Source organism: Leopardus geoffroyi, chromosome A2 (genome assembly GCF_018350155.1).
Source record: "Leopardus geoffroyi isolate Oge1 chromosome A2, O.geoffroyi_Oge1_pat1.0, whole genome shotgun sequence".
NCBI classification, from domain to species: domain Eukaryota; kingdom Metazoa; phylum Chordata; class Mammalia; order Carnivora; family Felidae; genus Leopardus; species Leopardus geoffroyi.
Window position 1 is genome coordinate 8,310,871 of NC_059331.1, and position 15,857 is coordinate 8,326,727.

Below are 15,857 nucleotides of genomic sequence, written 5' to 3' on the forward strand. Positions count from 1 at the left end.
ACCATTTATTTTATTTTTATTTTAAATGTTTATCTTTGAAAGAGAGACAGACAGGCAAAGCACAACCGGGGTAGGGGCAGAGAGAGGGAGACACACAGAATGTGAAGCAAGCAGGCTCCAGGTTCTGAGCTGTCAGCACAGAGCCGGATGCGGGGCTCGAATCCACACACCGAGACATAATGACCTGAGCTGAAGTCAAGAGTCCCACGCTTAATTGACTGAGCCATCCAGGTGCCCCACATCTTTGCCATTTAAATTGAGGGTAAGAAGGCAGACAATAAAAAGGGCACTCAAACATGAAGGAAAGAAAAAGGAGGCAGTGATCAAAAGGAGGTGAGGCTTGAGGTGATTTTGTCGGCTGAGACCTGAAGATTAAGAGCAGGCTTGAGGGAGGCAGGAACAAGGACAGGCTGTGGGCCCTGACTTAGGGGAGCACTTGTCCACTCGGAGAACTAAAACAGCTGGAGACCCTTTCAAAACACAGAGAAGAGGCCTAGAGGCTCAGGTCCTTCACACTAAGAACAAGGCTCTTTCATGTTTTGACCCCAACATCTTCCCAGGGACGCCTTCTCTGGCTGCTCCATTTAAAATTTCCACGACTCTCCACGTTTCCCAACACAATGTATTTTATTTATTTCTCTTGCCTCTCGCTTGCCTTCCTAGTTCCACAACGGTTGAGATCGTCTGTGCGGTGCCACAGCACTTGCGTCTAGGACTCAGTAGTAGGTCAAAAATTATTTGCCAAACCAACAGTGCTAGGTAAGTTCTAAAAAAAAAAAAAAAAAAAGAAGGCCCCGATGGAAGGCCACCTGGCTTTGCTGAACAGACCCCGCCATCCCCCAACCAGAAATAAAAAAAAAAAGCAGCTCCCAGACCCGCCCTTGGCCCCAGTCTAGCCTGCCCGCCTCCCGCCCTTACGCACGGCCTCGGGTCTTCATCTGCAGGTCTCAAAGCCCCTCGGCCAACCCTTCCCTGCAGACCCCGCCGCCATTCCGTCCCATCCCATCCCCCAACCCCCCCGCCGCAGCCGCGGGAACCAACGCAGCCACCGCCGCAGTGGCGCCCACTCTGCGCATGCTCGGCAGCGTGGGGACGCAGCGTGAGGACGAAGACGCCGGTGCGCATGAGCAAGACCTTCCCGGATTGAGTCGGGGGGGAACATCTGGAGCGCCAGCTTTCTCTGGTCCCGCCTACCTCCGCTAGGCCCCGAGCGGGCGCGCACGCGCGCTGGGAGCGGAAGGGCGGACGGGCGCGCGCACGAGGCCGGGCGGGCGGCGGAAGCGAGAGAAGCCGACCGTAGGGGGGAGGGGAGCTGGCGAGTGAGCGCGCAGCGGGGGCGCGGGCGGCGTGGGGGGGCGGCCGAGGAGAGCGGGCGCGCGCGCGAGACTTACCCTCTCTCGGCGGCGGTGGCGGCGGCGGCTTCTTTGTTTCGTGAGGAGAGGCGAGACGCCCACTCTGCCCCCGGCCCCGCGCGGAGGGGCGGGGGCGGCGCCGGGAAGGCGACGGCGCCGGCGGCTCTCGGTAAGGAACGCGGGCCGCGGGGGGAGCGTGGCGCGGGGCTTGGGAGGACGGTTTGAATGGAGCCGGGGCGCCGAGGGGGGAGGGGGCCGCCGGCGCCCACAGCGGGGCTGGGGTACGGCGGCGCCCGAGGGTCAAGAAGCCTGGCCGGCACCGCGCGCGCGGAGAAGGCCACAGTGTAGCGAGGCCGCGGCGGCTACAGCATCCGCGGACCGTGGGGTGGGGGCCCGGGCCGCGTGGAGGCCGCGCGCGCGCTCTCGCCGGGGTCGCCGGACAAAGCTCTCCGCCTCCTCGGCGGGCCGGTGTCCCGGCCCCCAGTCGCCGTATCCGTCGCGGCAGCAACAATAGCATGGCGTTGGGGCTTCTCTGGCTACGTTGTAACGGGTCCGACCCAAATGTCTTTTGGGGGAGGTGGCGGCCGGGGCTCAGTAGGAAAAACCCCAAATGAGTCTAGTGTCGCCTGGAAACGAGCATTAGCGTTAGCAGCCCCTTTGGGTTACTCGACCTAAAATTTTATTTAAGAAAATCACGTAGTCTAGATTTTTCAAGGAAAAGTAAAGAACTCCCCCCACCTCTTGCAAGCGGCGACTTCAAAAATGTTTGCCCTAAAGTGGGGAGTCTAGAGCAAGTGAGGGAGGACGGGTAGAACTGTTCGCTCTTGAAAGCATTGTTTTTGTTTTGCATCCTTTCGCCTTCCTCCCAATTGATTTTCCAGGTTAAGGCTTTTATTTAAAACGTGGGCCTTTCGGAGAGTGTTTTGTGCTGGTGTTGAAGACACGAGTCTTGGTTTTTTTTTGCCCCCAGTGAATCCTTGGGGAAAAGTAGGGAATACGTGCAAAAGTCACTTCCTAGGAATTTGAAAGAAGTTTTCGATTTGAATTGACAGACCGGATTGGAGTTTGCTTATGGTCGCTGTCGGTCACTTAAATGTGTGATCTTAGATAAATAGCTTAATCTCTCTGAACCTTTTAGTGTCCTCATTTGTGAAATGGGGATAATGCCACAAATGGAGCTGGTGAAAACCTGTAAAATGGTTTCTGATAAGTGGGAAGTGCTGTTGTTAATTGTCAGGCCCAATCTCCTTCATTTTTTTTTTTTTCCCATGTTTGTTTATTTTAAGAGAGAAAAAGCGTGAGTGGGGAAGGGGAAAGAGAAGGAGAATCCCAAGCTGGCTCTGCAGAGCCTGAAGGTGGGGAGAGGGGGTTGGTCTCAACCTCAGCTGAGATGCTTAACAGACTGAGCCAACCCAGGCACCCCCTCCTCCTCCATTGTTGAGCAAATATTTGTTGAGTCCCTACTGGGTGTTAGATGGTTGGTGATTGGATGCCCTGAGGAGCCTCTCCAGTCTTGTAGGGGAACAGATGGTAAAGGTGGGAACAGCTCCCTGTGGCCTGTCATGGAATCCTCACTACCCTTCCTGTGTGAGGAACACAGTAGATGCACAGGGGAGCGATGGAGGCCAGAGATCAGCGAGATTGTGTGGAAGAGGGGGCCTTTACTCAGAATCAGGGCCGGTGCATTTGAGCACTTGGACCGGTCGTTGCTGTGCGGTGCTCCACTCCCACATCACCTTGATCCTTTCTTGTGTAGCAGTTACCCCAGTTTGTAATTACACATTCATTCTTCTCTGAGGGCCATCAGAGCAGGGATCATGTCTGCTTGGTCTCCCAGAGTGTCCCCTGGGTCTGGCACATAGTAGGTCCTTCGGGAACATTTGTGGAATGAATGAGGAGAGCCCCCGGGGAGGATGGAGTGGATTTATGTGTGAAATGCTTGGCGCAGGACTGGGGGTGGGTTGTAAGCAGTAAGTGTTCGTTGCTCGTGTTGGTTTAACAGGCCATTGTCGCCAGGGAATGAGGGTGTGGGGTGGTGGTCAGGACTGCTAGTTCTGGAATCAGACCTCCTGGATTCACACCTAGCTTTCTAAATCCTAGTTTGACCTCGAGCAAGGCATTTACCAGTAGGTCCCCCCACTTGTGAAACAGGTGTGACAGCAGTGCTGCCTCAAACAGTTGTAAGGGTTGAGAACATAACATGGGGAGCCGCTTCACACACTGCAGTCACTGTAGTGAACACTCACTTTATTGGAGGTAATGTTGTTTGTTGTGTGTACGTGTTTATATATATGTAGACATATATATGTTAACTATTTAAAAAACGAGCAACATAATTTAGAATCATTCTATATCCCAAGAAGCCCAGGTTTGATGAGCTGGTTGTATATATATATATATATATATATATATATATATATTGTAGTTTCTTTAAAATTGGTGTATACAGGGGCACCTGGGTGGCTCAGTCGGTTGAGCGTCCGACTTCGGCTCAGGTCACGATCTCGCGGTCCGTGAGTTCGAGCCCCGCGTCGGGCTCTGGGCTGACTGCTCAGAGCCTGGAGCCTGTTTCAGATTCTGTGTCTCCCTCTCTCTCTGATCCTCCCCCGTTCATGCTCTGTCTCTGTCTCAAAAATAAATAAACGTTAAAAAAAAAATTTTTTTTTAAATTGGTGTATACATACTTATGGCGATCATAAATGCTCCTCTCTGTGCCACATACCTTTGTCACACCTTATGGACCCTCAAAACACCGAGAGGTAGCCCTAGACCAGCCCCTTGTCTTCTCTGTTATGGGATGAGGTGTGTTGGGTGAGAACAGCAGTCTGCCGGTGAAGCAACTGACATTTAGGGATATTTCTTCACCAAGGGCTCTAGTCAGCCTTGTGGGTTTGACTCCTGGCTTTGCCACTTTCCCTCTTGGTGTCTCAGAGAAACGGAGGTGACAGTTCCCAGCACTTAGTGAATCCTCAGACGTGCCAGCCAATTTTGGCCTCAGTTATTAAGGCTGCCGTCGCACAGAGGGACCCATTCACACCCACCATAGACAGAACACAACATGAATGGCGCCCCCTGGAGTTGTGCGAGAAGTTCCCCAGCCTCACATTCCCCATTCGAACAAGTGGGCTTTGACAGCCTGCCACAAGCCAGGCCCTGACGGAGGCTGGGGATTCAGCCAGGAACAGGCAGACAAGGGCCCTGTTCTCATTCAGTCATATCTATCTCCTTACTTGCAAAGGGAGACAGTAATGGTACCCAGCTACTAGGATTGTTGCAAGGACTAAACAACGACAACTGTATAGTGCTCAGAACACTGCCTGGCACATAGTGCTAAATAGTTGGTAGCTATTGTCACGTGTTAGGATTCCTACAACACCCTGGCAGGTTGAGATACAGAATACATTTTTACCCTGTTGTGAGAGTTCTGTATGTTTTCGAAGTGATTCAAAGGAATCAACTCTTCTGTTTTGTCTTCCATCATTGAAAAATTGTAAGCTTGTGATTTCACCATAATGCGTTGGAAAGAGAGGAGTGTGTTCGGTGGCCTTGGTTTTGGAAGATATCAGGTGTTTGTTTCCCATCTCACGTATTTCCTCATGACTTGTAACACTGATTGGAACACTTAAGAGAGAATTGAAGTTAAAAAAAATCAAGTCAAAGGGATGTGCAAAACCTCCAATAAAGGGGAGGTAACAGCTGCCAGAATATTGGGGGGAAATGCCTGAGGGGGAGCACATCAGAATCAGGTCTGAGGCTAAATGGAGTTGCCATTGCTGTCACCCTTACGGAGATCATCCCTAAGAAGTATAAGGCTCATTGATAGGATTGGTAGTATCTTAGTTGGAGTTTTTTGTTAACTGCATGCTGATGATACTAATTTTTCAGGACATGGATTTGATGGGTATGAGAAATTTGACCTCGAATCATCTTCATGTAAGGGAATGGGCCTTGAGGGTAGTGCCGGGTACCCAGCTGGGTTTGCTGAGCGGTTGGATTGCACAGGGCAGAAAGAACGGAAGGGATGCATCCATTTCCTTACAGTTCCCTCAGACAAGGGGCTTTCTTTAGAAAAGAGGTAACTGTTAGCAGGGCATAAACCAGGCCAGGCCCCTTCGATGCCTTTGCGGCTAGACTGGTCTCCAGAGCTTTGCCTGGGGACTGTTACTTTGTTAAATGAAGCATGTCTTCATTTTCGCCTGTGGATACTTGTTACTGTCTGGGTTTTGCTCAGTGTGTGAGATAAAGGAGGACAGACCCCATTTTTAGTAGCAATGGGCTTTAAAATGGCTCCTTGGGATGGTTTAAGTTCTCCTTTCGCTGGTAAGTCATGCCCCACTGGCTCAGGAAGCAGGTGGCTGCATGGCAGTTGCTGCCTTACCTGTTACAGAGGGGACGGGATTTGACGTGTGCCACCTTGATTTGCACCAGAAGTCCCAGTAAAGGGGCACGGTGGGTGGTGTCATTGTCTCAAAGGTGACGATGAAGCACAGGGGTCTGCTTGTTGGGCCCTGAGAGCTACATCTGGCCCTGATGACTGCTGGGTCACAGCCTGGTCTGCTGTTGTGCTGAATGCCCGTGCCCACCTCCTGGGAACACGCTGTGGATATTCCTGCCTGTCAGAGTGCTTCCATTTGCCTGCACTTTGCACCCTTCCGGGCTGTTCTGCCTTTGGATACTTAGACTAAATTCGTTACTCAGGCTTTGGAGTCAGACAGACTTGAGGCAGGACTCTACTTCCTGTGTGATGTTGGACCAATGACTTAACCTCTCTGAGCAGAAAACCCCCGGTCCTCCCATAGCCTCCCCAGTTGGCACCTCCAGTCACCAGTACCGAACCAAAGAATGTGAGGTGAAATCCAGCCTGGCTGGGCTTTGCCAAACCTGGCTCAAGGCAGGGGCAGGCGGGGGTGGGGGGGGGGGGAGGGAACGCCTTTTATATTTCAAAAGATATGTGCTGAGACCCTGTTGGTTACCTTGGTCACCACTGACTCCTTTCATTCTTTTACCCTTACATCTGTTCCATCACTGTGTCCAGAGAAATCTTCTAAAACCATCATCAGACCGTGTCACTGCCCTGCCCAGAACATTCCAGAGGGTTTCCCTTGAACCTAGAATAGACTCTTACCTCCTCACTGCTGCCCTTAAGGCCTGCAATCTGCTCTCCCCACTCATCTCTGACTTTGTCTCCTGCCGCATCCCTCCTCTGCTCTAATCCAGCACAGTCCTGTCCCGGGGCCTTTGTACTTCTTGGTGGTCCCTTGCCCATCCACTGGATGGTTGGGCTCCATTTCCGCTTCAGGTGTCTGCTTAGATGTATCCCCTCACTGAGCCCGTCCCTGGCCACTATGATTGAAAGAGTGATTCCTGCCAGCTTGATGGTTAACCCTGCTTATTTTTTTCACAGTGGAAGTTCATACCACCCCCCCCCCCCCCCCCCCCCCCGTAACATCATGTCATACTTATTTGTGTGCTCGCCTCTGTCACTCTATCGTCAGTTCCAACGAGGCAGGGATTTTGTTGGCTGCTGGATGCCCAGTACCTGGTACTTTGTTCAGCACAGAGTTGGTTCTCAGTCGATATTTGAGGTGCCTGGCAGGGTCTGTCACAGGTGAAACTCCACAGGTATGGCCACCATGCCTCCCTGGCCATTCTCGCATTTTGTGTGCCGCTGTTATTGGGGGGACTTCTCTCCTGCCCTCTCCACAAGTTGTGTGTTGTGCTCTGTGTTGACTATACAGCAGGTACCACAAGAGACCCAGCAGCAGGTCATGACATCCACCCAGTGTGACTTGATCAGCCTTAAAAAGAGAACAAGGAGAGAGTCTATCCATGTTTCACAGGGAACGTGGTCAGGACAGATTTGTAAAACTGGTTGGATTTACTTGATGTGTGTTTGCTGGGTCATGTCGTGACCTACGATCATGGTCAGAAGAGTTTGACAAATGCCCGTCTAGTGGATAGATCGGAAAGTGTTTGTGTTCTCTCAGTGGAGACACTGCATCTTCCTGCTGGATTAGAGCATGAACTCCACAAAGGCAGAGAACCGGCCAGGTTGTCATCATGTCTTCACATCTTCTGGTGTGTTTTATTTAAAAAAAAAAATTTTTTTTAATGTTTTTATTTATTTTTGAGACAGAGACAGAGCATGAGCAGGGGAGGGGCAGAGAGAGAGGGAGACACAGACTCCGAAGCAGGCTCCAGGCTCTGAGCTGTCAGCACAGAGCCCAACGTGGGGCTCGAACGCACGGACCGTGAGATCATGACCCGAGCCAAAGTCAGATGCTGAACTGACTGAGCCACCCAGACGCCCCTCTTCTGGTGTGTTTTAGATGAGGAGGTGCTCTTCAGTGGTTTTTCAAGTGAATGAAAACAAAGTTTTTTTAATGTTTATTTATTTTTGAGAGAGAGTACATGTACGGGGAGAGGCAGAGAGAGAGAATCCTAAGCAGGCTCCACGCTCAGCGCAGAGCCCCACTCGGGGCTCGGTCTCAAGACCCTGAGATCATTACCTGAGCCAAAATCAGGAGTCAGATGCTCAACCGACTGAGCCCCACAGGTGCCCCTGAATGAAAAATTTTTTAAAGGGCAGGATGTGTGGATTCCAATGAATAAAATGATACATAATTCCTAGTGTTAAAAATAGTACAGTAGACTCCCATATCCATGAGGCATACGTTCCAAGACACCCCGCCCCCAGTGGTTGCCTGAAACCATGGATAGTACTGAACCCTATCTGTACTGTGTCTTCTTATACATGTATACTTATGGTAAAGTTTAATTTACAGTTGAGGCACTGTAAGTGATTAGCAACGTGAAAATTAATGACAGGAAACCTCATTTAAACTGAATGGGAGAGACAGAAGGGGGAGCTCTCAAACCCCAACGCTTGTCATTGGTTGCAGACCCAACAGGAACACACCTACCTTGCAAGTCAAAGCTTGCAGGTCACAGTACTTGACTACCCCAGCTGAGGAAGAAAGGTTTCTCTTCTGCCCCAGCAACAGCCCAGCCAATGAGAGACTGTCACAACTCAGCCAATGAAACACTACTACACTTCTACCTGCCCCTTTACTTCTTGTTTATACCAGCCCTCCTGACGCCCCCCATTCCTTCCATAAAAGAGCGTTCTTCTTTGTTCCCTAGACTTGCTTATGGTTTTGCCATAGTTTGCTTGTCCGGATTGCAATTCCCTGCCACTCCCAAATAAACCCATTTTTGCTGGGAAGTTAACTGACAGTTTTATTTTTAAGGTAAACAACAACAACCGATAATAAAATGGAGCAATTATGACAATGTACTGTGATAAAAGTGTGTCAATGTGTTCTTTCTCAAAACACCTTATCATACTATACTTTTCTTGTGACCATGCGAGGTGATAAAATGCCTGTGTGATGAGATGAAGTGAGGTGAGTAATGTAGGCGTTGTGATGCACTGTTAAGCTACAGTTGATTTTCTGGCAAATCCCAGCCCGGCGGGGTCGGGGGGTGGGGGGTGCCGGGATCATCTGCTTGCAGACCACGGTTGACCCTGGGTAACTGAAACTGGAAAGTGAAACCTGGATGGGGGGGGGGGGGGTTTCAGGAGAGGAACTACTGTACCTAGTAACATACAGACTTGGTGTGTCTACGTTTTAGGCAGAACTGATAAGACATTGTAATTAATTACCATGACAGAGGTTTTTGTTTGTTTCTGAACTATATTCCTTTTTAAATGTAGGGCAAGGTTTTGCTACTTAATTATATTGCAAAGAAAATGCCCAACAACCAGCTGTGGAACAGCCAATGTTGAGGAAGCACTGTCTCAGGAATAAGCTATCCATATGTTCCCTGAGACAGCAGATGCCTCGTCCCATGCGTCCTTTCAGGTTCACAGACCAGTGCGCCCCACACCATCCGGTCGGGTGTGGACGCTTTTCTTAGTAGAGTATGGGGCGAAACCTCATTTTGTAGTTTTAATGTAACAAATAAAGCTGCTTTTGCTGAAAGGCATCCTGCCCAGCCTCCTTGATCAGTCTGAGAACCCTGCCATGGCTTGACCACAGTGTGTCTGCTGATGAGACATGTAAGGGAACAAATTTCTCTGTGCCCAAAAAGCAAAGTAGCAGCTTTCCTGGGGCCAAACTTAAGTGCAGTGCTGATTTCCAGGCAAGATGGGAGAAGAAAACCCACACACCATAATCCCAGCAAGCAGAGTTTAGAGGGTCCTTATCGCCTGTTAGCCGCCGTCTGTCTTGCTGCAGTGGGTGGCCACCACCATTCTTTTTACTAATTTTCTTTTTTCAATTTTAATTCCAGTATAGTTAACACACAGTGTTATATTAGTTTCAGGTGTATGACGTAGTGGTTGAAGTGGGGTGCCTGGGTGGCTCTGTCCATTAAGCATCCGGCTCTTCGGCTCAGGTCATACTGTCAGTTTGTGGGTTTGAGCCCTGCATCGGGCTCTGTGCTGGCAATGCAGAGCCTGCTTGAGAATTTCTCTCTGCCTCTTCCCAACTCGTGCGTTCTCTGTCTCTCTCTCAAAATAAATAAACTTAAAAAAAACAAGAATTACAAATTAGTGTTCTTCAGGGCAAGTATATTAATCTCCTTCACCTGTCCCACCCATCCCCCCACCCCCCTCCCCTCGGTAACCACCACTTTGTTGCCTATAGTTAACGAGTCTGTTTTTTGGTTTGTCTCTTTTTCTCTTTGTTCATTTGTTTCGTGTCTTAAATTTCACATACGAGTGCAATCCTGTGGTATTTGTCTTTATCTCACTGACTGACTTCACTTAACATTATACTCTCTAGATCCATCCATGTTGTTGCAACCATGGGTCTTTTTTATAAGAGCAAAGTGAAGGGGGGTATGAAAGAAGAAGACCTACTTCTCAAGCAGTCTGGTTCCGCATTTGAACGTCAATAGATGTTTCTATTTTAAATGATGATTTTGATGAAGTTGAAAGTAGAAAAGAATGCAATCCTCAAATCCTTTCATCTCTTTTATTTCCACAAAGGCACCCCCCTGGCCATCTTCTTCTGGGTATTTATTTCCCAGGTCTTTTTCTGATCTAGGTAGGTTGGTTGGTTGGTTGGTTGGTTTTGGTGTTTTTTAAAAAGAACACATAGGATTGCAAAAGTAGTAGAAGGTTATTGTAAAAAAAACAACAACAGCACACCGACACAAAAAACACCAGAGCTCTGTGATGTGGAAAGTGTCAGTTCCCCATCATACGCCTCCTGAGAGAGCTGCCGGCCGCTGCCAACCACAGTTTGGCACGTTTTCTTGGGACCGGTCTCTACGTGCAGATGAGCTCGCGTATGTTCTTCCTCTCAGCAGAGTGGGGCTTGGGCCAAGCACACCTTACGTTGGTGCCCCCTTCTTTCCTCTGCTTCATCGCGGACCTTCCTCCACATCCGTGTGCACGAAGCTACTTCATTCATGTTTGATAGCGTCTTGCTTCTGGGGCGTGGATAGTGTGGGGGTTCTGATTGTTCAGCACTTGGGGTGCTCAGAGAAATCAAGGTGATAAGACCGCGTCACTTCTAGACCCGTTGGCCCTGGGAACCCATTTTTTTTTTTTCATCCTGTAACCTGTCGAATGTCTTAGCTTTCAGGGTTTTGATTCTTGCCCCAGAGTAGTTTTATCTGCCATCACATTCCTTTGGGCTGCCTACCCAGATTCCCAGGTTCTGTTCCCTTCTCATGGTGCCCCCAGATGCACTAGACCCACAGGCCACACACTTAGGCTCCCAGAAATACGTGCTAGTGGTGGTACTGTTTGTCCCCTCGTGCTTCACTTTTCTCTACTGCTTAGGTGTGGCTGACTGGTCTGAGATGGATTTCAGTGTTTGTGTTTAATTACCTTCTTTTTTCCAGCCTAGACACCAAGTGACTCATCACAGGGAGACTTGCAGGAGTCTGGTCTGAATGATGGAAGCCACCTGAAACCCTAGAACCATAGGACAACCTTGGGGACCCAAGGAATTTGCTGAAAATGCCAAATCCTCAGTTTACTGTATAGGAAAGGTGGAGGTGTTTGGTGATGAGGGAAGAAGGGGTGGGGAGAGGGCTGGGCTGGTCCTTGCCCTCAGATCCACCTCCCTTCTGAAATTTCTCGCCGAGCTTTCAGGCCCTCCTGAGCGGGCACCATGCTGGATCGCAGTAGTGCTCTGTCCCATATTATACGCAGCTCTCTTGAGGGCCAGGCCCACCCCTGCCCTTTAAGAAGGGTTGGCTGGCCAAAAGGGGCTTGATGGTGGGTAACAACATCGCATTTGTGTCAGCGGGATGCGAGACGGCAAGGGAGAATTTGCAGCAGCTCAGATCTTGCCTGTCGATTGCCAGGGCGGACCTCATCACTTGGGACAGCCGGTCTTTACACGGGGCCGTGCGGCCTTCAGGCAGCCAGTGTTCCTCCTCCGGTTCCGCAAAGCTGCCATGTGCAACCTCTACTTCCTGGGTTTGTTCCTGAGCACTTTTGGACAGGAGCATCCTTTGAGGTTTGTCCTGCGGGGGAGGCTAAGTTTAGGAAGCACATTCTCCAGAGCAGTTACTTACTCTGTGGCTTGGTTTACTCATGTGTGTTTTTTTTTTTTTTTTAATATTTTTTTAACGTTTATTTATTTTTGAGACAGAGAGAGACAGAGCATGAACGGGGGAGGGTCAGAGAGAGGGAGACACAGAATCCGAAACAGGCTCCAGGCTCCGAGCTGTCAGCACAGAGCCTGACGCGGGGCTCGAACTCATGGACCGTGAGATCATGACCCGAGCCGAAGTCGGCCGCCCAACCGACTGAGCCACCCAGGCGCCCCGGTTTACTCATGTCTTTATGAGAAGAGGAGGCCGCTGCTTCTGGGTCAGTAGTGACCAGCAGTAAGCGACCAATCGGTGAATGTGGAGGCCCGGGATTTCGCCTGCGGTGCGGCATTACTTTCTGCCCTTACGAGCCTTGCATGCGTTCACTCGCGGGATGCTGGCTGTGACCCCTGAGGGGGGGATTGGCCTCCGCACCAGCCTACGGAGGAGGAAACGGGCTGGTGGAGGTTAAGTCGCCCACCTAGGATCATGTGGTTGGCAAGTGGTAAAGTCCACACTCAGAGTCCGTGCCGCACCGCAGCGAGTCACACGGTGGCCTGAGCCTCAGGGAGCCCTCCGTCCGCGAGCCCTTGATAGTCCCTCTGGGAAGTGTAGCGGTGTGCACTCAGTGAGTACATTTGGGTCCTTGCCACCAAATGGGCCCGCAGCCCTGCCTCCCCGCCCTGGCTGGGTCATCTTCCCTGTGGCTTCTTTGTGACTGGTAACATCCTCAGCAGTTGTAAATCCCTAGGGAGCGGAGCGAGTCACAGTCTCTCTGGAGTTGAAAACATCCCTTTCCTTCCTCCATCTCCGTGACCTTGAGATAGTAAAGGAAAACCGATTTCCTCCGCTCACAGCACTCTAACACCAAATGTACAGGTTTTCCACAGCGAGCAAGTTTCTGCAGATACCAGCTGAGTGCCCTACACTTCAACTCTGACACTGATTACCCAAAGTTAGTGCAGACCTCAGAGGTTAGGGGCTCAGTCCCACAAGACTGCCCCCCCACTGCAGGCACCGGTCACAAGGAATAGGTCCCCAGCTTACCCACACTTCTGTCCAACTTGGTTACAAATGGGGTTCCCATGACCCCCTTCTCAGGTTTAATTATTTGATATAATAGCTCACCAACCTTGAGGAGACACTTACCTATGTTTGCCAGTTTATTATAAAGGACATTGTAAAGGATAGGGATGAATAACCGTATGAAGAAGTAAATAAACTGAGGTCTAGAAGGATCCTGATCCCAGGAACTTCTGTCCCCATGGAGTAGGAATGCACCATCCTCCTAGCACGTGGATGTGCTCACCAACCCGTAAAGCTCTCCTAGCCTCTTAAGAGTTTTTATGGATGCTTTATTATGTAGACGTGTATTAATTCACTTTCCAATTCCTCTCCCCTCTTTGGAGGATGGGGCTGAAGCTTCTACTCATGGTTTGGTCTTTCTGGCAACCAGCCCCCATCCTGAAGCTATCCAGGAGCCCACCAAGAGTCCCTTCATTAGAATAAAAGACCCTCCTATCCCTGAGGAAATTACAAGGGTTTTAGTCAAAAACTGAAGGCAGAGACCAAATACATGTTTCTCACGATCTCAGGGAGAAAAAAATTTTCTTGAACAGGACGCCAAAACCATTAACCATGTAAGGACAAACCTGGTAAATAAGACACCATTAAAATAAGAACTTCTCTGGGCACTGGGTGTTGTATGTAAGTGCTGAATCTTGGGAATCTACCCCCCAAACCAAGAACACACTGTATATGCTGTATGTTAGCCAACTTGACAACAAATTATATTAAAACAAATAAAAAAGGAAAAGGCAGAAAATAAAATAAGAACTTCTCTACATCCCGAGACACCCTTAGGAGAATGCAAGGGTGAGCCCCAGACTGAGAGAGGAACCACATATCCCCAAGTGAAGCATTAGTGAGAACAGGGCCTCTGCAGAAGTGAGTATCTCAGTGGCCAGTCAGCATACAGAAAGGGATTCGATGCCATTGGTTGCAAGGGAAATGCCAAAGAAAATTATAAGATGCGATTATACACTCACTGGAACAGTTACAAGTTACAGGGACCGACAGTGCCGAGCGCCAGCGTTGACAGAGAGGAGCTGGAACGCATTACCCTCTGCTGCGGGGATGGCGGTGTGTGGGACTGTGGTCCTGATTTGGAAAGCTGGCGATGCTTACCAGGGCCAAATTTATGCCTTCCTCTGACTAACGGTTCCACTCCTGGGTCCCCAAGGAAAGTGAATGCGCGCGTCTGCCAGATGACGTTGGTAGCAGCTTTAGTCGCGACAGCCCAAACCCGGCCGCACAGGGTCTGCGAATAGGAGAGTGGGCAGATGAAGAAGAACGAATGACCACCGTCCCAGCAACGTGGGTGCCCCTCGCAGAAGAGCCAGAGGATACCACCGTGGGTTTTTCTTTTTTTTTTTCCAGATGCAGTTCAGTAACGGGTGAAACCGAAGAGTGGTAGAGGCACAGCAGTGTTTCCCTCTGGGGGGGCGGTCTTCACGGGAGGGGCCCAGATGCCCTCAAGAATGTTGGAAGTGTCAGGTCTGATCTGGGATTCATCCAGCTGTACGCCTGGGTGTGCTGACACTCCGTGCGAGTGAATCCGATGCTCCCGTTCCACTTTCCTGTCCTCTCCATCATGATGCTGGGGGCCTGCCAGTATGCGTCTGCGTGCAGACGCCAGCACCCTGATGGGGCGCATCAGGGTTTGGGGGGGCCCGCCCCACTGCGCTGCCCAGGAAGGTTTTGCATTGTGTCTGTACTTTTTGGGTTCCTTTTACTGTCACTCCCCACGTGTGTCTGAACTTTCAGTCCAGAAATGAGTTTGCTGCCAGTGGCTCCGTGCACTTACCTGCCTCATCGCAGCCTGACACTTCAGAGGTGACAGCTTCTGAAGCAAATGCCGTTTGTATTATTTTTATTACTTTATTTATTTATTAAGGATCATTTATTTTGAGAGAGAGCGCGTGCATGCGTACACACATGTGGGAGACAGGCAGAGAAAAGAGAGAATCCCAAACAGGCTCCACGCTGTCAGGACAGAGCTGGACTCGGAAATTGATCTCACAAACCATGACTGCATGACCTGAGCCGAATGAAAGACTCAGACTCTTAACCGATTGAGCCACCCAGGTGCCCTATTTTATTTTTTTAATGTTATATTTGTTTTTGAGAAAGAGAGAGAGAGTATGAGCAGGGGAGGGGCAGAGAGAGAGGGGGAGACACAGAATCTGAAGCAAGCTCCAGGCTCCAAGCTATCAGCACAGAGCCGACGTGGAGCTCAGACCCACAAACCATAACCGTGAGATCGTGACCTGAGCTGAAGTTGGACACTTAACCGGTTGACTGAACCACCCAGGCACCCCGCAAATGACATTTTTAAAAGCCTGTTGTGGGGGCTCCTGGGTTTCTCAGTTGGTGAAGCGTCTGACTCTTGATTTCGGCTCAGGTTATAATCTTAACAGTTTGTGGGTTTGAGTCCCGCATTGGGCTCTGTGCTGACAGCGTGGAGCCTGCTTGGGATTGTCTCTCTGCCTCTCCCCCCACAAATAAATAAACAAACTTAAAAACTAAAAAAAAAAAATTTTTTTTTACTCTGTATTTAATTTTGAGAGACAGAGACAGAGTGCGAACGGGGGAGGAACAGAGAGAGAGGGAGACAGAATCTGAAGCAGGCTCCAGGCTCTGAGCTGTCAGCACAGCACGATGCGGGGCTTGAACTCACAAACTGCGAGTTCATGACTTGAGCTGAAGTCGGACACTTAACTGACTGAGCCACCCAGGTGTCCCTAAAAAAAATTTTTTTTTAGGAATGAAAAAAATACAGGGGCGCCTGGGTGGCTCGGTCAGTTGAGTGTCCAACTTTGACTTAGGTCATGATCTCATGGTTCGTGGGATTGGCCCCACATCGGGCTCTGCACTCTTGGTGGGGAG

The 15,857-nt window shown here is 50.1% G+C and overlaps 2 protein-coding genes across 28 annotated transcripts in view; one reads left to right on the forward strand and one right to left on the reverse strand.

Moving 5' to 3' along the window:
* LOC123605291 (anther-specific proline-rich protein APG-like) overlaps positions 1 to 1,923 on the reverse strand; it is a 47,470-nt gene extending 45,547 nt beyond the window's left edge. For 5 of the 15 annotated variants that reach the window (XR_006715703.1, XR_006715702.1, XM_045491941.1 and 2 more), the window contains exon 1: positions 923 to 1,923. Coding sequence is in view for 5 of the 15 variants with exons in the window: in XM_045491941.1 (XP_045347897.1) it covers positions 923 to 1,869 (947 nt within the window). In the remaining 10 variants the exon portion in view is untranslated. Of the gene's footprint in view, positions 1 to 918 lie in introns of all 15 variants that reach the window. The other 10 variants (XR_006715710.1, XR_006715709.1, XR_006715708.1 and 7 more) reach the window with 5 other exon arrangements.
* SMARCA4 (SWI/SNF related, matrix associated, actin dependent regulator of chromatin, subfamily a, member 4) overlaps positions 1,385 to 15,857 on the forward strand; it is a 94,792-nt gene continuing 80,319 nt past the window's right edge. For 9 of the 13 annotated variants that reach the window (XM_045491910.1, XM_045491897.1, XM_045491899.1 and 6 more), the window contains exon 1: positions 1,390 to 1,521. The gene's annotated coding sequence lies outside the window, so the exon portion shown is untranslated. Of the gene's footprint in view, positions 1,522 to 15,857 lie in introns of all 13 variants that reach the window. The other 4 variants (XM_045491898.1, XM_045491901.1, XM_045491906.1 and 1 more) reach the window with 1 other exon arrangement.